Source organism: Mustelus asterias, chromosome 11, assembly GCF_964213995.1.
Source record: "Mustelus asterias chromosome 11, sMusAst1.hap1.1, whole genome shotgun sequence".
NCBI classification, from domain to species: Eukaryota; Metazoa; Chordata; class Chondrichthyes; order Carcharhiniformes; family Triakidae; genus Mustelus; species Mustelus asterias.
The window spans coordinates 48,922,027-48,944,500 of NC_135811.1; the positions used below are offsets into that span (position 1 = coordinate 48,922,027).

Genomic DNA, 22,474 nt, shown 5'->3' on the forward strand with positions numbered 1-22,474 from the left:
TGTGGGTGGCTCAGATGGTCCCCACTGCAAGGCCACCACTCGCCTTTCTGAGGGAAGTTAAAAGTTAAAGTTTATTTATTAGTGTCACAAGTAGGCTTACATTAACACTGCAATGAAGTTACTGTGAAAATCCCCCAGTCGCCACACTCCGGTGCCTGTTTGGGTACGCTGAGGGAGAATTTAGCATTGGCCAATCCACCTAACCAGCACGTCTTTCGGACTGTGGGAGGAAACTGGAGCACCCGCAAGAAACCCACGCAGACAAGGGGAGAACGTGCAGACTCTGCACAGACAGTGACCCAAGCTGGGAATCGAACCTGGGTCCCTTGCACTGTGAGACAGCAGTGCTAACCACCATGCCACCACAAATACTCCTGAAATACTCCTGTCGGGGTGGGAGATGCTAGCAGGCCTGGAGAATTCAGTCCCGGGCCCGCTAATCAGATTTAAATTACATTAAAAATAGATTTAGATCACTTACCTGGTGTTCCCGCCGGTTTCCATTGGATTCTAAAGAATTAGTGCAGCGGAATGGGAGAATGACCCCAAAGTTTTTAGAAATTGGCCACCTTTTTAAAGGAACACCCCCCCCCCCCCCCGACACAGATAAAAGGAAAGAAATTGAGACTGTGGCCAGAAGTTTGGCAGCTGTAAAATCAATGGGCTGCACGATGGCACATTGGTTAGCAATGCTGCCTCACAACGCCAGGGACTGGGGTTCAATTCCAGCCTTGGGTGTCTGTGTGGAGTTCGTAAGTTCTCCCCATGTCTGCGTGGGTTTCCTCTGGGTGCCCTGCTTTCCTCCCACACTCCAAAGATGTGTAGGTTAGGTTGATTGACCGTGCTAAATTGCCCCCTTAGAGTCAGGTGGATTAGCAACGTAAATACATGGGGTTACGGGATTATGTCCTGGGTAGGTTTGTTGTCGGTGCAAGCTCGATGGGGCTGAATGGCCTCCTCCAGCACTGTAGGGATTCTAGGATCAGAAAACAAAGTGTGATACTTAACCTCCCACTTTCACGCAGTTGTTTGCTGCATTCAAACTGGGTTGGAAGAATTTTGAAGATCACATTAAGTTCAGCAACTTTCAGTCATGCACTTATTTCACTTGAAAAAGGTGTTGGGTTACTCAAATATTCAACATGGGTGGAATTGGAGAGATTTGAAAGGTAAAATGCTGGTACAAATGGGTAGAGTTCTTCGCTGTGCAGGTTCAGGCGAGTTATAGCAGCTTTTGACCAGCCGACCTGGCATTCCTTAAAGGTCCAAGAAATTTGGAATTTTATTCTTGTGGTCGCAGAGTTCTTTCCGAACCTACATACATAAAAAGCTTCTATCGCCACGTGGACCCTGCTGATTTAAGATGTTGCCTGCTTCACCTTGAATTCCGGGAAGAGATGTGATTTCTTTATTGTTTGCCTGTTTCGCTAAGGATGATATCATCGTTATCTGTAAAAGCCATTCTTGTTTATTTATAAATCTATATACATCTCAGTATCCTCCATGGGTTTGTACTTTGCTTCCCTCCAGATCTTGGTTACTTATTCCATTATAGTTACTTTACTGGTAACATCAGTATTGGGTGCTGTTGTTTAACCCTTTACTCTTCATCTCCCCACCATGCTTCTATCCCATTGAAATACATCCTCCTGCATCTCTGCCAGAATCTTAGACTTTGCGGGGTTAGTCTTTGAGGTGCCTTGACCAATCTCTCCGATCTGATCCTGATTTCATTTTGAGCCTGGGAATCAACTGGACTTTCTCGTCTTGCGATTGGGTTGTCTTCCATCTGCGTAGTTGTAGAGTTTCTATTTGATTTTGGTTCCCTGTGTCCATCAAGACCTGGTAAAAAGTCTAAGGGTGGGATCTTCTGGCCACACTTGCCCCAAGGTCGGAAAAACTTGCCCTGAGGTCAATGGACCTTTGTATGGTCCATGTCCCGCCCGCTACAATTCCTGTGGCGGGCGGAATGGTAAAATTCCACCCTAAGTCTCAATTACTTTCCTTCCAAATGATATCAGGGCTTTTTGCTCCCTTCTCATTTTTCCTTGGTCCCTTTTGATTCTATATGATCTCAGCTATGGAGATCTTGCTATTACTGTGTCTTCATTCTATTGATCTGGGAACATGAGTTCGAATCCCACCACGGCAGCTGGTGGAATTTGAATTCAATAAAATGTATCTGGAATTAAGAATCTACCGATGACCATGAAACCATTGTCGATTGTCAGAAAAACCCATCTGGTTCACTAATGTCCCTTAGAGAAGAAAATCTGCCGGCCTTACCTGATCTGGCCTACATATGATTCCTGAGCCACAGCAATTTGTGGTAGACTCTCAACTGCGCTTGCGCAACTAGGGGTGGGCAATAAATGTTGGCCAGCCAGCGACACCCATGTCTCACGAATGAATAAAAATAAATTTCCAGTCCACATTCTTTCCCTGGGCTGTAGCACTTTGAAGACTTGTTTCCTGTACCTGGAGTTGAAATTTCGAGCGCGCCGTCTCTTTGTTGCTCTTTCTGACTCTCATGACCATCTGAGGTAATGTTCTGTTGTGGGTTTGGTTGTAGAACTGGAAGTTGTGTTCACATCCATTTTCCCATCAATAGTTCTGATGATGTGAACCTGTGTTTTAGTGCTTTATTTAAATGTGCATACATTATTCGTATCAATTTTGCCTGACGAAGCTATTTTGTTAATGTATTATGTATAATCCAGCCCACGGTTTTATTTTTTATTGACTCTTCATACTTGCATGATCTAAGTCGCAGCAGAGACACGGCGGCACAGTGGTTAGCACTGCTGCCTCACAGAGCCAGGAACCTGGGTTCAATTTTTTGGATCGCTGTCTGTGTGGAGTTTGCACCCACAGTCCAAAGATGTGCAGATTAGGTGGATTGGCCATGCTAAATTCTCCTTCAGTGTACCCAAACAGTCGTTGGAGTATGGCGACTAGGGGATTTTCACAGTAACTTCATTGCAGTGTGAATGTAAGCCTACTTGTGACACTAATAAATAAACTTTACTTTAATTCCTTGATTATTCAAACTCCTCTTTCTGCTTCTCCACTCAACTGAGGCTATCTAGACGAACAAGTCACATACCATGCTCCTATACAAAGTAGTAGCACAGCTGGTTAGCAACCTGAGGACCGTTGAGAGACATCGCAACATCTGGATGGCATGTGTGGTGAAGATTCTTTTTAGTGATGTAATGACTGCCTCCATCATGGTGCTATATCAGTCCATTCACTTCACATCTGGGGCAGAAATCGATATCAATGATGAAAACTGTGCCTTTAACTTCAATTAAATCCAATTCCAGGCACTGCCATGGCCTCAGAGGCAAAGTGGAGGATGCAGTGATCTGTCCTGCCGTTGGCTATTCAATGTACATGCATGGCAAATTAACTCAAGATTAGCTCTTCAATGGGATAGCTAATGCTTGGCCACCAGGTTGGCTGCTGGGCTCTTGCTCAGCATTTAAACTTAAAGTTTATTTATTAGTCACATGTAGGCTTATATTAACACTGCAATTTAGTTACTGTGCAATTCCCCTCGTCGCCAAAGTCCAGCGCCTGTTCGGGTCAATGCACTTAACCAGCACGTCTTTCAGAATTTCACTCTCCCCTTGTGACCTTGCTGGATTTTCTGGAGAATTTCAGGTTAAATTATTTTTAAGGATGATTAGCCTGTCGTTTTTGAGATCGTTTCTCTGTTTGAAGTATTAGGTTGTTATGAGTATAATCCAGTCATCCATTCTGGTAATACTTAAGATGCTACGGTGGCACAATGATTAGCATTGCTGCCTCACAATGCCAGGGACTCGGATTCAATTCCCAGCTTGGGCCACTGTCTGTGTGGAGTTTGCACCTTCTCCCCGTGTCTGGGTGGGTTTCCTCTGGGTGCTCTGGTTTCCTCCCACAATCCGAAAGGCGTGTGCTGGTTAGGTGAATTGGCCATACTAAATTCTCCCTCAGTGTACCCGAAAAGGCGTCGGAGTGTGGGGACTAGGGGATTTTCACAGTAGCTTCATTGTAGTGTGAATGTAAGACTATTTTTGACACTAATCAATAATCTAAATTCAAACTATGCATTAGCCATGCTGCTGTTGTGGTTGCTTTATCTCCTGTAATCTCTTTTCCGTGTCTGATATTTCTTTAGTAATGAGCGAAGTATGCACTTCCACATCCTCAGTGAAATTAATATCTTCCAGTTAGATTCCCTCCACTGGTCTTCTTGATAATACATCTGTTTTCACCTGATACTTCCCTTGACTGTACTTGCTAACTCAATCGTACCTCAAGAGTCTCAGTAAGCCATTGAATTCTGGGCAGCACTTTTGCAATTTCCTTTAGATTAAAAAGAGCAACCAAAGATTTACAGACAGTTTCAACTTGAAACCTTAATCCCATCACATAACCAGAGAACTGCTCAAAGGCCCATCTGGCTGCTAATGCTTCTTTCTCAGTGAGCTGTACACCTATTCTCTGCCCATGAGAGGTCTTGTCCATCTTTTTGCACTTGAAACAGCACCAAGCCCAAATATGTAGGTGATATACAATTTTAAGAAGTTGTATAAAAAGTGTTATAATGACCAAAATGAGACGGTATAGCTTTATGAAATTTTGATGTTATTTGCCTTTGATTACGACCAACCCACAGCTTGAAGGATAAAACGCAGGGAAATAGTTGGGGAGCAGGAATGGTGAGTCAGGAGGAGCTGGCTGGAGAGCTAATCACTGATATTGTCTTGTTCGTTGCAGCTTTGAAACACGCAATTGCCATGGGCGAATAAATGTTATTCAGTGTGCTTAGCTATCTACTGGATCCTGAGCCTGCTTCAGCTTGTTGCAAATAATAACCTTTTGGCAGATATTGAGAGAATAAACTTTGTGTGTACTGCACTAACTTGGGGCCATTTGCAAATTTGAGATCTTGCTGGAGTTGGATTTGTATAAAAGGTAGATGAGGAAATATGGGGGATTAAACAATCTGTTTAAAATTCCTACTTTATTATTAAGGTCTTTTGATCTGGTCTTTGGTAAAATGACATTTTTTGAATCTTTTGCAGCAATACGGAGAGGCATTTTAGAAAATTGCAAGAAATTTGTCTCATTTTTAATCATGCCTGTGTGACTTTTGCCCAAACCCATCCTGTGTGTTTTATTTTTTTACAGATGGTTAATGCAAATCATTTACAAGAGCACATTCCAGGCCTCTATGTGCGGTCGTTCTGAACTGACCTCTGCTGGACTGAAGAGCAGATTTGTCACTCTATTCGAACCGGGGAGTAGTGCGAATCTCGAGAAGCAGTGGAGCCACTGCGATGCCTCGGCACTCAAACGTTCCACTAATGGAAGCCCCAGATGGAGGATGGGGCTGGATGATTGTGATCAGCTGCTTCCTAGTGACTGTTTGCACGAGGGCCGTGTCCAGGTTTGTCACTCCAACCCTTCGTGATCACCATACTCTGCTCAGATTAAGCATCAGCTTTGCCTTGAGCTTGGCAGCCTTTTGATTGATCTGTCACCTGCATTGATGTTCACTGTTGCATTTGCGACATTTGTTTGTATGTTAGGTGCACGTTTTAAACATTCTTCCTCTCATCTTGTCTGCACGCTGTTCCCGGTCCTCGAATAGTACAGCAGGTGCCGAGCTCCGAGGCATTCGTCACTGTTGCTCCTCAATGTGTTGACTCAATACCTGCCTTTTATTCCTTCAGTCAAGCAGACAGAATGCATATCGTCTGGTTCAATTGTGAGTTCATGGTACGGGGAACCATGATCCAATCCTGCTAAGGAGTAGTGGCCGGAATGTTACCACCGTTCACGCCGGTGGGATTTTCCTATCCCGCTTCGGTGGATGGAGATTTGGCTGGGTGCCAACTTCTCCGACCTCGCTGCTGTATGACCGTGGCATGAATGGCCGGTAAGATCACGCCCAGTGTGACAAAATCCAGGGAGATATTCCAAGAATGTCTTTGAGTTCTGGAACACTTGGAGCAGGGCTCCAGAACACTGGAAATAATGGTTACAGATTTTATAGTATCGTTTCTGCTTAACCAGTATAAACTGGTTATCTTGTCTTACTGTGCTTACCCCAGTCCAATGCCGGCATCTCCACATCATGGCTAACCAGTATAAACAGAGTAAGGAGTCTAACAACACCAGGTTAAAGTCCAACAGGTTTATTTGGTAGCAAACGCCACTAGCTTTCGGAGCGCTGCTCCTTCGTCAGATGGAGTGGGAGATCTGCTCATAAACAGCAAACAGGGCATATAAAGACACAAACTCAATTTACAGAATAATGAATAATGATTGGAATGCGAGTCTTTACAACTAATGAAGTCTTAAAGGTACAGACAATGTGAGTGGAGAGAGCATTAGCACAGGTTAAAGAGATGTGTATTGTCTCCAGACAGGACAGCCAGTGAGACTTTGCAAGTCCAGGCAAGTTGTGGGGGTTACAGATAGTGTGACATGAACCCAAGGTCCCGGTTGAGGCCGTCCTCATGTGTGCGGAACTTGGCTATCAGTCTCTGCACAGCGACTCTGCGCTGTCGTGTGTCGTGAAGGCCGCCTTGGAGAACGCTTACCCGAATATCAGAGGCCGAATGCCCGTGATCGCTGAAGTGCTCCCCAACAGGAAGAGAACAGTCATGCCTGGTGATTGTCGAGCGGTGTTCATTCATCCGTTGTCGCAGCGTCTGCATGGTTTCCCCAATGTACCATGCCTCGGGACATCCTTTCCTGCAGCATATCAGGTGGACAATGTTGGCCGAGTTGCAAGAGCATGTACGGTGTACCTGGTGGATGGTGTTCTCACGTGAGATGATGGCATCCGTGTCGATGATCCGGCACGTCTTGCAGCGGTTGCTGTGGCAGGATTGTGTGGTGTCGTGGTCACTGTTCTCCTGAAGGCTGGGTAGTTTGTTGGGGAGCTCCCCTGTTGGGGAGCACTTCAGCGGTCCTGGGTGTTCGGCCTTTGATATTCGGGTAAGCATTCTCCAAGGTGGCCTTCACGATACACGACAGCGCAGAGTTGCTGAGCAGAGACGGATAGCCAGGTTCTGCACACATGAGGACGGCCTCAACCGGGACCTTGGGTTCATGTCACACTATCGGTAACCCCCACAACTTGCCTGGACTTGCAAAGTCTCACTGGCTGTCCTGTCTGGAGACAATACACATCTCTTTAACCTGTGCTAATGCTCTCTCCACTCACATTGTCTGTACCTTTAAGACTTGATTAGTTGTAAAGACTCGCATTCCAATCATTATTCATTATTCTGTAAATTGAGTTTGTGTCTTTATATGCCCTGTTTGCTGTTTATGAGCAGATCTCCCACTCACCTGACGAAGGAGCAGCGCTCCGAGAGCTAGTGGAGTTTGCTACCAAATAAACCTGTTGGACTTTAACCTGGTGTTGTTAGACTCCTTACTGTGTTTACCCCAGTCCAACGCCGGCATCTCCACATCATAACCAGTATAAGTCCAGGGTTACTCTTTAAAATTATGTGATTTTTTGAAACCTCAGTGAACAATGGTTTCATGGTCATCAGAATTTTTTTTCTTGAATTCAACTTCTACCATCTGCCGTGGTTGGGATTTGAACCCGGGTCACCAGAACATTAGTTGAGTTTCTGGATTAGTAGTCTAGTGGTAATACCACCAGGCCAGCGTCTCCTTCCAGCTGTGATATCTGTGGTGGATTTTGAACCCTTTTCTCTTTTTACCTCACCTAACTGCTTTCACGTATTTTTTCAAATTTCTAGATGCTTCTCCATATTTTTTGTGGAGTTCCAGAATTACTTTGCTCAGGATTACGCCATGACGGCATGGATACACTCCACTGTCGACTGCACTACAATGGTCTTCGGTGAGTGCGTTGAATTTATAAGTGACATACTCCCAAAGTACAACCGGGGGAAGCCTTCTTCCCAATGGGATCAGGTATTCCTTTGCAATGTGTTTTGAACTGCGGTGCCTTAACTGTTGCACTGATGCCATGGAAGTTGGAGCATAATCATTGGCGGCACCATTAATATTAGAACTGAGCACGGGCCTTAAGATTCTGTGAGAAGAAAGTGTTGTAAATGAAAGAAAAACAATTTAACTTATTTTGTTCTTGAATCTCCTGCTTGAACTCATCACTTGCCAATACAGTGAATCACGGTCCAAGTCTCTCTGTTCTTTGACAACACTCTGAAAATTCTTTGTGTGTGTATGGGCAATATTTTAGTTGTATATCCCTTTTACATTTACATTTGCGGGAGGTGCGGGGGGGCGGGGAGGGGGGAGTAACCTGGAACTTGTGGAATGGGAGCACAAAGAAAGGTGATTTTTAAAAAAAAGCCCTTTTATTGGGAGCTATCCAATTTGTCCTTTTGAACCCTCAACTCTTCATCTATGAGCTAGAATAGAACCACTGCTGAAGCCATTGAAAATCCTTTACTGCAAGGAGAGTGCAGCAATGGACTCCAGCAGTGCGAGGTCACTAATGACCTCACACTATCACACAAGATGAGAATAAGGGGCTAATAAGACCAAGGACAAATTGCTGTGCCAACCCTCACAACACAACAAAACCAACCCAATTCGATTTGCCCGCTGAGTCGGTGTGAAGTCCCAGGTAAAAAAGCAAATTACTGCGGATGCTGGAATCTGAAACCAAAAGAGAAAATGCTGGAAAATCTCAGCAGGTCTGACAGCATCTGTAAGGAGAGAAAAGAACTGACGTTTCAAGACCAGATGACCCTTTGTCAAAGCTGAAAGGTATTGAAAGTGGGAAATATTTATACTGTAGGGTGGGGGAATGAAAGATGAGTTATAGCCACAAAAACAATGGGAAAGGCTGCTAATGGCTGTCCATAGAGATAATAGAAGATGTGAATGGCCAAACGGCAGAGAAGCTGAAATCAGAGGGTAAACTGTGACAGATGAAGATGTGGGGGAAGGGGGGAGATGAGTGGGAGAGAGGTAAAATTGAGTAAAAGGGAGAGAAAAGGTAAGAAAAGGGGAGATAAAAAAGGGGGAAAGAGTGGGAAGGAAGAAAAATAAAGACAATAAAGAAATAAAAGGTAGAGAACAGTTAAAAATTAAATAAAGTGAAAACAAAGGGTTCGAGATGGGAAAGTCCCAGGTTCTCTGCTCAAGCTGCCATGGCAACATCAGAGTCAGGTGGGAGGTTTGTAATTAAGTAGTTGACTTAACTTGGCTTCAACCCATTCACAAATTGGGGACTAAAATGTCACAGTCAGCACTTAACTGTTTTGCACTGAACTTAGTGAGTGCGGAACAGTCCGCTCTACTTAATTCATTTGCAAGTTGGAGAAAATTTTGCCCTGCAGCTTTCACGTTGCTGGAGCAAGTTCTCCTTTTCGACTGTGAGTGAATGATTCTGTAGTTTGTGGTGCAGGCCGTTGTTTCACAACCTTAAATTGGTTTCTGGAATCTGGAGTGAAATATTATACTCTAGCGATCAGGAGGTAGTTACTAATTAGTCTGTTACTAATTATCGTTGGCCCAAAACCACTCAGGAACTGGATCGGAGTGCAGTGACTACACCTTAAATAAAACCTGGCCACAAATGGAACATTAATTCAGAACAATCTGGGCACACCTTCTTGGCAGTTTCGAATGCCGTTCTCCGTATCTAAGGAGCAGCTTCAAGTGTTGAGAAATCACAATTTGGATTCTGAATTGATTCGACTTACAAATCCTTCCATACATCCAAGAAACCTGTCGAGGTCAGTCTCCTGACAGCCCGTTTTCCTGCTATAATCATCCGGAGCATTTCTGGATATTTCTGATTTATTTTCTTGAGAGAAGAATGGGTGTGAAACTCTTGGTGGCATCAGGAAACGTAGGACTCTGTGCAGTACTGCAAGCAAAGGAACTCTACAGACCTCTTTTAGTTTGAACTCTTAGAGCGATGGGCTGGAGAGGGCTTGGGGGAGGGGGGGAGAGGGTGGGTGGGAGGGGGAGTTAAGGGGTGGGATGATATGAGGCACTATGGCAGCAGAGATCTTCAACTGGTTTACCAGCTGCTTGCCAACCGACTGAGCAGCAAGTTGGCGGGAAGTAGTTGCTCATTGCTAAATCTGGGTAGCAGCAGACTCAGGGAGCTAGGATATGGTCCCTGACCCCTGGTAAGTAGATCAATGGAGCTCAACAGGAAAAAACACAGGCCTGGCAAGGAAGGGGAAAGCTCAGCTTAAGTGGGGGGGGGGGGGGGGGCAAAACAGCCTTCTAGGACCCAAATGATTACTCCTGCTCCTGAGGAAGGAATTAAAAATATTAAAATCACCTTGCCACACTTCATTGTGAACCTGTCAGTTGTCCCTGGCAGGTTTGGCCTTGCTGAAGGAGGGGGTGGTCAGGAGGCTGGGTGGGTTTCATCACTGCTCTTCTGCTCAGAACCCTATTTAAAATAACAGATCCAGCCATAATTGTGCAATTAAAATGCAACAAATGCTAAAGGAGACCCTGGCGACCTCTGTCAGATCCGAATCTTTAAAATCACAGTAGGTTGGATCTGGGCAGGAAAGGGGTGAAATTAATTATGAGGTGGAGATGCCGGCGTTGGACTGGGGTAAACACAGTAAGAAGTCTCACAACACCAGGTTAAAGTCCAACAGGTTTATTTGGTAGCAAAAGCTACCAAAAGCTCCTGGCTTTTGCTCCCAAATAAACCTGTTGGACTTTAACCTGGTGTTGTGAGACTTCTTACTGAAATTAATTATAACAGCCCCTCTCTGCCTGATCTCTAAAGACAGTAAGAAGTTTAACAACACCAGGTTAAAGTCCAACAGGTTTATTTGGTAGCAAAAGCCACACAAGCTTTCGGAGCTCTAAGCCCCTTCTTCACCTGAAGAAGGGGCTTAGAGCTCCGAAAGCTTGTGTGGCTTTTGCTACCAAATAAACCTGTTGGACTTTAACCTGGTGTTGTTAAACTTCTTACTGTGTTTACCCCAGTCCAACGCCGGCATCTCCACATCATGATCTCTAAAGGTCAGTAGGGAGTAGGGGTGTGGTGATGTGGGGAGGGGGATTGGGGGGTGGGGCGGGATTGGGGTGAGGACTGAGGAGAGGGGAAACTAGAATCAAAGCAGTGAAGATATGAAAATCTACCGGGTAGATATGGTTGGTAAAAATCTGGAAGAGGTTTTGAATTGTAGTTTAGCACAATGCTACATTGTAGTTGGAACGGATCAGACAGCAAAGCTGAAGATGTTTTGATGCAGTCATCTTAAGATTTTCTACAAATGAGGTGAAGGAAGGTATAACATTGCAAGCAGCTGCCAAAGGAGTATTTTCTTCAAGATGTGAAATTATCAGTAGAAATTCAAATACTTCTAATGGTGGCCACAGTGAAAAAAAGATCAAGTTGGATGATGTGATTATGGAGAGTAACCACGTTCTGGCAAACTTGGAATGACACCAGGAAAGTTAAAACAAGACATTCTGATAATGCACCGTGTGGCTATTAAGTATTAACATATGTGGATAGGTCCCAAATGAAGATGTGTCATTACCTCTGGTGCAGACCACTGAATAACAATTATGGAATAAGCTTGAAGTCCTGTTGCAGGTTGCCAGGCTTGGAATTTGCTTTGTTCATTCTGCAGTGTGACCGAAACTACTGAAGGCACAGCTGACAGCATGCCGGTCTCCACCCACTACTTCCTCGTGATCAGACTATTATGACTTGTTCCAGAAGAATGTGTATGTGGCATTTAATTATGCTTAAATGACTTTAAACAAATTATTGAATTCCAGCATGTGCTTTGGTAAATGGGAGAACATTTTTCACAGCCATTTGAAAGCATAATTGCTTACAACCTGCAGGATATTACTGCTATCTGATATGCTTCCGGCGCCTAAAAGATACTTCCAATTATGTCCATTGAATTGGAGTCCCTAGTGACTGCTCAGTTCCTTCAGTCAATAAGGTATGATTTCAGAGTTGGTGAACATAATTTTATTTGTGGTTTCCTAACTTACTCTTCCAAGTTGCACTAATTTTCTTCCAATTCTGTTTTTCAGGGAAAGTGAAGACTCAATGCTAAAATTCCAATTGACCCCAAAACAGAGCTTGGCGATCATGGCAAATAACTAATCCACATCCGTTCACAGTAATGCAGGCAGCAGGCAACTTTTGTACTACCTGTTAACCCATATTTTAAAATTTTTAATTTCTAAACTTTTTAAATTAAACTTTTAATTTTTTAAAATTAAAATTAAAATGTAAAATTTTAATTTTTCAATTTTAATTTGTGCCACATGTTAAACCACATCTGTACATAGTAATGCAGGCAGCAGGCAACTTTTTGTTCTACCTGTTAACCCATATTTTAAAATTTTTAATTTCTAAACTTTTTAAATTAAACTTCTAATTTTTATAAATTGAAATTTAAAATTTAAACTTCAAATTTTAATTTGTCAATTTTAATTTGTGCTGCATGTTAAACCATATCTGTACATAGTAATACAGATAGCAGGCAACTTTTGTGCTACCTGTTAACCCATATTTAAAATTTCTAAATTTTTAATTTAAAAAAATTAAATGTTTAATTTTTAAAAATGCGTTGAGTGGGCAGCAGCCAGGTGGTGGTGGTGGTGGTTCCCTGCAGGTTGAGGGCTGACCTCAGTTATGCCGCAGAGGGCTCTGATGCGGGATTCAGTGGGGGAGTGTGCAGAAATGCATTGAGGGCCGCGCTTAGTACATTGGGCAGCCCTGTTACAGAGCTTATTTCCACTACCAAGGTACAGGGAAGAGTCAGGCACCAACATGGCACGGCCCTTATCACTACACAGTGCCTTTCCAGTTGATCCATGAGGCACAGAGATTTATGTTGTATTTTATTTGATTTTTTTTTCATTTGCGCAGAGCTTGGATCCCATTCTTCTGCGTGTGGGAATGGTGGCTAACTTCATGAGAGCACCTGACAATGATTATTACAGGGTCTGATGGCCCAGGTCTCAGCTTCCTTCTCAGAGCAAGCTGAAACCACCCAACGTCTGAGCGTTCCACTGAAAGCTCCGACTGGGATCGCCCTCAGCCTCCCTGTTCCTCTGAGACCTGAGCTTACTGCCATGCCGGCTCATACTGCTGCTGCCATGGTGACAGATACCAGTGCTCAAAGAGGTTTTCGGGATCTTACAGCAGTCCAGCAATCTGCTCTCCAGCAGGTTACTGGGATTGCTGAGACACCACCCCCAAGGGGCTGTGGCGGTGCCTCCGTGGAGCCTGAACCCGCTGTCCACTGCTTGGTTCTTCCACTGTCACCCCGCCAGCGCCCCCGGTGATGCCTTGTCAGCCATCCAGATTTCTGCCATCTGTGCCAAGATGGTGCAGCATGAAGCCGGGCCTTCTAGGCCTTGGGCTGCATGAGAGTGTGCTACATGTCCACCAGCAGTCTTCCCCAGTGACAGTAGGCAGCCACTCTACAGCTGCTGGGGTGTTACTGCATAGGAGCAGTGGAGCAGGCCTTCACCAAGGAAATGAGCAAGGATGATTAATTGCTTTGTGTCTATTATTAGAAGTTTAATTGAATAAGGTTGGCTTGGGTTGTTATATTCTGGTAGCTTTTATTTCGGTGTTCTGACCAAGCAGGTGCTGTGGTAATCCCGACCAAGTGTGGGTATAATGGAGGTATAATGGAGATTTTGAGTTCTGTTCATAGGTTCTGTAGAGGTATTGGTGACACAGCAGAGGAGGAACTTGGTGCTTATTAACACAAGGAGGATAAAATGTGTTACTTGTTTTACTTGGTTTGACAATAATACTGGGAAGAGGGGTTGCAGAATTTTAAATTGTGGAGGGTATCCCTGGATAGAACAATATGGAGTCTGAGAGCATTGATGGACGGGTACAGGTATCTAACAACAATGGGACAAGGGATGTCTGGCAGAATAAGTTTAAGTTTTATTTATTAGTGTCACAAGTAGGCTTCCATTATCGCTGCAATGAAGTTACTGTGAAAATCCCCTAGTCGCCGCACTCTGGCGCCTGTTCGGGCATACTGAGAGAGAATTTAGCATGGCCAATGCACCTAACCAGCATGTCTTTCGGACTGTGGGAGGAAACCGGAGCACCCGGAGGAGACCCACACAGACACAGGGAGAATGTGCAAACTCCACCCATGCCGGGAATTGAACCCAGGCTCCTGGTGCTGTGAGGCAGCAGTGCTAACCACTGTGCCACTGTGCCGCCTGAATAAGGATCTAGAATGTGGCCTAACAAAAGGGGGATGAGTGGGATTAGATTGCACATGGATGAAGATTTAGTTGCACTGTGTGAAGATTTTAATCGCACTTATCACCACAAATCGCACTTATCTCCAGTTGCCCCGTGAGGCTTAGAGATTTATGTTGTGTTTTATTAGATTTTTTTGCATTTGTATATTGGGCAAAAGTAGGGGAAGGTTACAGTGTCATCAAATCATTTTCACAATGTTTGTCCTGCTGTTCTCTTTAGCACCTGTTGGGAGTATTATTAGCAATCGCTATTCCACAAGAGTGGCGGTGATTCTTGGAGGGGTGTTGGCTTCTGCTGGCCTCATTCTCAGCTCATTCGCTACTTGCCTGGAGTACCTCTATCTATCGCTGGGAGTCCTGACAGGTAGGAATTATAACTGCTGTATAAATTTGGTTGACTGCTGCAAAGCCTTCAGAGGCACTCTTAGATCGGGAAAGGTTGGAAAAGCAGAGACAATGGGAACAGCACTTACAAAGTTGAAGAGCTATCGAGGTAACTTCCTGCCTTGCACCATGAGGTGAAATGGTGAGTGTTCCCTTGTATCTTGAAAATTTTGATCAAATCACCCCTTAACTTTCTAAATCACAGCAAATGCAGCCCTGGTTTGTGTAATCCCTCGCAATTTAATAATTGCAGTTCGGTATGCATTCTGGTAAATCTATACTGAGCTCTCTCCACAGCCAACAAATATGGGGGCGATTCTCCCAGCAGACCAGTGCAACCGGCCGGGAGACATAAGCAGAGGCCGTGTAGAGAGCTTCCTGTTGGGCGCCAAGGCCTTCGTGTGCCTCCGCCCGCCGGATTTCCAGCGTCGTCAGCTCTGTGCCAATCGACGCGGAGCTGCTGTAAATATTTAAATTCAAATTTGAATGTGATTAGTGGGCCCGGGACTGAAGTTCTTGGGACCGCTATCCACCCCCGCCCAGCCCCAGTCCCAGCGAGGAGTGTTTCTCTCCAGTGGGGTTTACAACAGCTCCCCACTAGCAGGGGGCTGGCAGTCCGACCCCGCTGGAGTGAAGGAAGGCCATGGAGGCCCCCAGGAGGTTGGGGTAAGGGAGGGGTGCCACCTGGGCATTATCAGCCTGGCAGCGCCAGCCTGGCCCCCTGACACTGCCCAAGGGGCAAAGTGGCGATGCCCAGGGGGCACCTTGGCACTGCCCACCAGGCATTCGGCAGTGCCAAAGCGGGCGGGGCCAGAGGGGCGGGTTTAATGGAGGGGCAGGGCTTCTGGGGGGGAGATTGGTGGGGGTGGGGGGGGGTCCCACCGCCACTCTGCATTTGGGATTAGTGACTGAGGGAGGGAAGGGGTGATTGGGGCTGGCCATCGGGGTGGCGGGGGAGGGGGAGTGGTCAGCATGCGGGGGAGGGGGGTCGGGACTGCGGGGGAGTCAGCGATCAGGGGGTGGAGGGGCACGATAGGGGGTCATGGGGCTGCCCAGCGATCGGGCGGCTGGCAGTGTGGGGCTACTGCACATGTGCCGATCTCCGCTATGACGGATTGATGCATGCGCAGTGGCCCGCTCAGCGCTATGCTGCCAGCCTCTGGGGCAGGAATGGGTTCCATCCACTGATTTCTAACAGGATTCACACTAGGGCTTTCTGTGATACACAGTGTGGGAGATTCATTTTGAAAATCCTGCTGAAAAAAAGCAGCGTAATTTACTCCAGTTTTTACGTGAATTCGGCATTTGGAATATTTTTGGGAGAGTTCCACCCTATGGGCCCGATTTTACCAAAACCTCCGGGAGCGCAATCGCGATAAAGTTGGGCGTCGGGCCTATACTGCGATCTGCACCCGATTCCGAGCAGATCCTGTCTTCACCGATACCCAATCAGGCGGCCCGACGATTTAAATGCATTAGCATGCATTTAAATCGACTTAATGAACCGCGTGCCCAACCCTACCGCCAAATCCCACTTTACCGTCTTCTGGCCCGTTCCGAATCCGCGCTTTTAGCGAACTGCCGAATAAAAGTCTGAAGCGGGTTTCTATTCTGCAGGGGAACCTCCGAAGCCCTCTCTGCCCTTGTGAAGTCACCATCCTCCTTGACCATCCTTCGTGGACCCCCCTGCTAACCACCCCGGCAGACCACCCCCCACTCCGGATCAGACCCCCCTGGGAGGCAGGGCCCCCTCGGCAGAGCACACCCCCAACCAACCTCGATCGCTGGTCTCCCTCCCCATCCTTCCGTTAGCAAGATAAGCTGTATGTTCCTCAGCTAGATCCACTTTGGTCAACACAAAGATGGTCCTTCTGCCTTGTGGGTCCATCTGGCTCACCAAGTCAGTTACAATACTGTGTTCAGCATCTACTGAACCATCTTGGATACAAGGGATAATGAATGGTACTGGTCGATCTTCCTGGTGCTATCAGTACTGTAACACCAGGAATGGCTGCCGACACCAAGGATATAAGTTTTAGCATAAGCAAGGCTTACATGCAGAACCCTGATGCCATTATCCTTTGTATCCAAGATGGTTCAGTAGATGCTGAACGCAGTATTGTAACTGACTTGGTGAGCCGGATGGACCGTCACACCCCCTCTCCTTCCCCCGCCCTCCCCCCCGCCCCACCAGAAGGTGATCTGGGTCCTGCCCCCTCTCCTCCTTCCACCCTCCCCCCCCCAACCCCCGTGATGATCTGGGTCAGAGAGCTGCTCTCTTGTTTTTTTCTCCCTGCCCGGGCGCGCTGCTTCGGATTTTTTTCCAACTGCGCATGCGCAGTTCAGAGCTCTGATCATCCCGACAGCGCTAAGCCCCGCCCACAGCACGAATCGGACCGGAGCCGGTAAAACGCGTATGGGCGCACTGGAAAGAGGATTCCAGGTGCGGACCTATTTGATGTCCAGATTCGGCACTTGGACTCAAAATGGTAAAATCAGGCCCTATATCTTTCCTAAGGTGTGGTGCCCAAAATTGCTCTAAGTATGACCTAAATGCATTTTATGTAACTATAGCATGATTTCTATCGCTTTGTATTGGAGATATAAAAACCAGCATTCCATTAGCCTCTCTGGTTACTTGCTCTACGTATTCATGTTTTTTTATAATGATGTGTATACCTGGAACAACCCAAAGATCTTTTGGAACCTTTGCTGTTTCCAGCTTTTCTCTACTTCACAAAGGCCCTGTTTAATCCTCTTTAGGTGCAGAGTGCATGATGCCACATTTGCCTGCATTGGGATCAATTATACCTGAAATCATATTTGAAAAGGCTAAGCAATTAGTGACACTCCCTTTATCGATCCCCGCTACCTTGCATTTTTTTTTACATTTCAAATGTAAATTGAATATCATAGAATCCATAGAATAGAAGAGAATTCTGACAGTACAGGAGGGCATTCGGCCCATCGAACCTGCACCGACAACAATCCCACCCAGGCCCTATCCCCGTAACCCCATGTATTTACCCTGCTAATCCCTCTGACACTAAGGAGCAATTTAGCATAGCCAACCAACTTAAGCTGCTCATCTTTGAACTGTGGGAGGAAACCGGAGCACCCGGAGGAAACCCACACAGACATGGGGAGAACGTGCAAACTCCACACAGTCACCCAAGGCCGGAATTGAACCTGGGTCCATGGCACTGTGAGGCAGCAGTGCTAACCACTGTGCCACCGTGCCGCCAATCCAGCCAACATGGATGGCTTAGCACAAGGGTAAAGAAGAGTTGAAAGGAGGGCATGCGCTACCGTAGTGGCCTCAATGCTGACAAACTCGGGTGGGGTGGCACGGTGGTTAGCACTGCTGCTTCACAGCGCCAGGGACCCGGATTCAATTCCTGGCTTGAGTCTCTGTCTGTGTGGAGTTTGCACATTCTCCCCGTGTCTGCGTGGGTTTCCTCCGGTTGCTCCGGTTTCCTCCCACATTCTGAAAGATGTGCTGGTTAGGTGCATTGACCTGAACAGGCGCCGGACTGTGGCGACTTGGGGAATATCACAGTAACTACATTGCAGTGTTAATGTAAGCCTTACTTGTGACGAATAAGTAAACTTTTTTTTAAACTCCTGGTTCTCCCCACCCTCAACATAGGCATTAATGCCCCTGAAGAGAGGTGATGACTCCCACTGTTTGGTTTAATAGTTAAAGGGATTGAGCGATTTGTGCACAGAATTGGGTTGGATCAAAAAAAAGGACACTTATTTAAATGCTGTTGTAAAAGTCATTGACATGCAAAGAAACTTGTGCACCTTGTACAACTAGTGTCCAGTGATCAGGATCTGAACTGACTGTGCATGCAGTCTTTGCACCATTGGACTGCTCCACTTACCTCACTGTATTGGTGGACAATCCAACTAGCAGACCCCTGAAGTTTCTTGTGGACTCCTACATGACCTCTATTTGAGAACCCCCTGCTTAGGTTACTGGTGGTGGAAAGCTGAAAGTGAAAGCACCTGGATAAAGGAGTAGGTATTGTGAATTATAAAATAATTGAGTATTTAATTGTGTTCAGGGAGTGGACAGTAACTGGGGATTTACTTTGGGGATTCGCTTGTGCTTCTCTATATTTAAGTAATTACCAGGGGGCACAGGTTTAAGGTGTGAGGAGCAAGGTTTAAAGGGGATGTACAAGGCAAGTTTTTTACACAGAGGGTGGTGGGTGCCTGGAACTCGCTGCCGGGGGAGGTAGTGGAAGCAGATACGATAGTGACTTTTAAGGGGCATCTTGACAAATACATGAATAGGATGGGAATAGAGGGATCTGGTCCCTGGAAGGGTAGGGGTTTTTTAGTTCAGTGGGGCAGCATGGTTGGTGCAAGCTTGGAGGGCTGAAGGGCCTGTTCCTGTGCTGTAATTTTCTTTGTTCTAAATTGCTGCCGGGTTGTTGGGTTAGAAGTTACAGGTTCGTAATGTATATTTCGGTAACTCAAACCTATGAAGTGTGTAAAGATTAGGCTGTAGCTTTTTTTCTTTATCACCTGGCTTCTGGAGTGAAACATGCCGCTTAATAAAAAAATAATTGTTCCCTGTTGCAGGTTGCGGATGTGCTTTGGCTTATTCTCCAGCCATATCAATCGTGGGGAAGTACTTCTGTAAGAGGAAAGCTATGGCATATGGATTGGCCATGTCAGGAGGTGGAATTGGAACTTTTGTTTTAGCCCCAGTGGTTCAGCTGCTGATTGAACAGTACTCTTGGCGTGGGGCATTACTGATCCTCGGAGGCCTCGTAGCTAATATATGTGTCTGTGGTGCTTTGCTGCGGCCTCTCACTCTAATAGAGGAACTATCCAGTTCCGCCATCAGTAATATTGCTGGCAGAAAAATCTCGGAGGAGGGCAGCTATAAAACACAATGTGACGAGCCGCAACTACCCAGCCCTTCTGCAGATTCAAGTTTCATCGGAAAGGAGAGTGCTAACAAGCAACCCTGTAGCTGTTGTCCATCTTATAAAGAATACGCCTTCCTGCTGACTCCGGACTTCCTGGTATTTGCTGTATCGCTGCTGTTCTTAGCCTATGGCTGCAGCACTCCTTTTGTGCACCTTGTACCGTACGCGGTAAGCGCTGGGGTCAGCCAGCAGCAAGCAGCCTTCTTAATGTCAATTCTAGGCATCGTAAACATTGTGGGCAACATTTCATTTGGCTGGCTATCGGACAGAAGGTAAGGATAGACACGTTTTTGATGTTATTCTGCACTAGAATGATCAGACTCATGGGCTTGAGGATAAATTGCAGCATCAGTGACGCCAAAATCACTGTCAGTGGTATGAAGACTTGAGGTCTCAGCCCCAGGACTCAATGGCACAGGGCAGAATTGTCTGCTCAACCTCTACTGAATTCTCTGTTCAACCTACACTGAGTTTGATGCGTAACTTCTCTGGGCTCGGATAGGGAATGCCTTCTGTCATCTCCCTACCACTTCCAGAATATACCACCGTGGACATAAACGACACCAGTCTCTGTCGGTGAGCACATTATAATGACGTGCAAGGGCAGAAATCAGTCACCCCTATCCCACCACTTCTGCCAATCCGAAGAATCCCTAGGAAGGATTGAACCCATTAACTGTAAACCACGAATGAACTAAAAACATTTTCAATAACTTAAATAATTCATCTTATTCCATTGGTCCATAGGGCTTCATTTTGCCTCCTTTTTTAACCATTCTCTCAATTTTTATTTTCATAGAATCATAGAATCATAGAAACCCTACAGTGCAGAAGGAGGCCATTCGGCCCATCGAGTCTGCACCGACCACAATCCCACCCAGGCCCTACCCCCACATATTTACCCGCTAATCCCTCTAACCTACACATCCCAGGACTCTAAGGGGCAATTTTTAACCTGGCCAATCAACCTAACCCGCACATCTTTGGACTGTGGGAGGAAACCGGAGCACCCGGAGGAAACCCACGCAGACACGAAGAGAATGTGCAAACTCCACACAGACAGTGACCTGAGCCGGGAATTGAACCTGGGACCCTGGAGCTGTGAAGCAGCAGTGCTAACCACTGTGCTACCGTGCCGCCCTGGCCTATCATTTTCTGGCCTATCATTTTGATACCATGTTTGCAAAAAAAAAAATGAACACCCTGAGTGTATGTCCTTCATTCTTTGCCATTTCCACTTGTTTATCATCAGGACATAAACATTAGGATCTTAAATGGCTTAAATATATCCCTAAGGCCCATTTGTCCAAACTAATCAGAAGTGGATGGTGTAAAGATTGAGATGGATTTAGTAATAGATGTTGGCCATGTCGATAGCATCAGACTGAGAGAATACATGCACAGATCAGGAAGAATTGAGAGAGTGGAGAGAGCTTTTATTGTGTGCCGGGGAGTACTAAATGATGTCCTTGGATGCCTGGAAGACCCACTCCTCAGTGTAGATGTCCGTGAAACGTATACAAGCCAAAGAGTTTCAAAATGTTTTGTGAATCCCCCATTGAAATGTTTGGAGCAAGGTAATGATTCCGAGGGATAAACATACATAGAACATAGAACAGTACAGCACAGAACAGGCCCTTCGGCCCACGATGTTGTGCCGAACCTTTTCCGAAACCAAGATCAAGCTATCCCACTCCCTATCATTCTAGTGTGCTCCATGTGCCTATCCAATAACCGCTTGAAAGTTCCTAAAGTATCCGACTCCACTATCACAGCAGGCAGTCCATTCCACACCCCAACCACTCTCTGAGTAAAGAACCTACCTTGTACATCCCTCCTGTTTCTTCCACCACAAACCTTATAGTTATGCCCCCTAGTAACAGCTACATCCACCCGAGGAAATAGTCTCTGAACGTCTACTCTTTCTATCCCCCTCATCATCTTATAAACCTCTATTAAGTCGCCTCTCAACCTCCTCCGCTCTAAAGAGAAAAGCCCTAGCTCCCTCAACCTTTCCTCATAAGACCTACCCTCCAAACCAGGCAGCATCCTGGTAAATCTCCTTTGCACTCTTTCCAGTGCTTCCACATCCTTCTTATAGTGAGATGACCAGAACTGCACACAATATTCCAAATGTGGTCTCACCAAGGTCCTGTACAGTTGCAGCATAACCCCACGGCTCTAAATCTCAAACCCCCTGTTAATAAACGCTAACACACTATAGGCCTTCTTCACAGCTCTATCCACTTGAGTGGCAACCCCTTCAGAGATCTGTGGATATGGACCCCAAGATCTCTCTGTTCCTCCACATTCCTCAGAACCCTACCTTTGACCTTGTAATCCGCATTCAATTTTGTCCTACCAAAATGAATCACCTCGCACTTATCAGGGTTAAACTCCATCTGCCATTTTTCGGATGATGGATATCTTTTTGTTATTGTTGAAGTAGGCTGTAATAATTAACAGTGACGAAGTAAGGAATCTGCCATAGGCCACAAAGCATTGCAAAACTAAAATAAAATCACCAAGTGTTGGCAACACTCGGCAGATCAGCACCATGTCTGGAGATAGGAACAGAGTTCATGTTTCGTTACGTAGGAATTCTGGCAGAATCAGAAACAGACCATTCAGCCCAACAAGGCTATACTGGCATTTATACTCCACTCAAGCCGCCTCCCATTTTTTGTCATCTAAATCGATCATCATTTCCCTACTCCTTCATAGGCTTGTCTAGCTTTCCCTTAAACTCATCGATACTATTCACTTCAACACTCTGTGCTAGTGAGTTCCACATTCCCGCCACTCTTTGGATGAAGATGTTTTTTCTGGATTTCCTAATGATACCTTTCTTCCATCAATATTATATTGATGGTCCCTAG

General features: G+C 45.9%; 2 protein-coding genes across 3 annotated transcripts in view; one reads left to right on the forward strand and one right to left on the reverse strand.

Moving 5' to 3' along the window:
* LOC144500519 (monocarboxylate transporter 12-like) overlaps positions 1-22,474 on the forward strand; it is a 64,821-nt gene that overhangs the window by 33,791 nt on the left and 8,556 nt on the right. For both annotated transcript variants that reach the window (XM_078223563.1, XM_078223564.1), the window contains exons 2-5: positions 5,182-5,440; positions 7,779-7,882; positions 14,486-14,629; positions 19,243-19,867. In XM_078223563.1, the coding sequence (XP_078079689.1) occupies positions 5,331-5,440; positions 7,779-7,882; positions 14,486-14,629; positions 19,243-19,867 (983 nt within the window). In that variant the 5' untranslated portion in view covers positions 5,182-5,330. The remainder of the gene's footprint in view (positions 1-5,181; positions 5,441-7,778; positions 7,883-14,485; positions 14,630-19,242; positions 19,868-22,474) is intronic.
* The window catches only part of lipf (lipase, gastric), a 911,257-nt gene continuing 910,152 nt past the window's right edge, over positions 21,370-22,474 (reverse strand). The window contains exon 13 of the transcript XR_013498988.1: positions 21,370-21,414. The gene's annotated coding sequence lies outside the window, so the exon portion shown is untranslated. The remainder of the gene's footprint in view (positions 21,415-22,474) is intronic.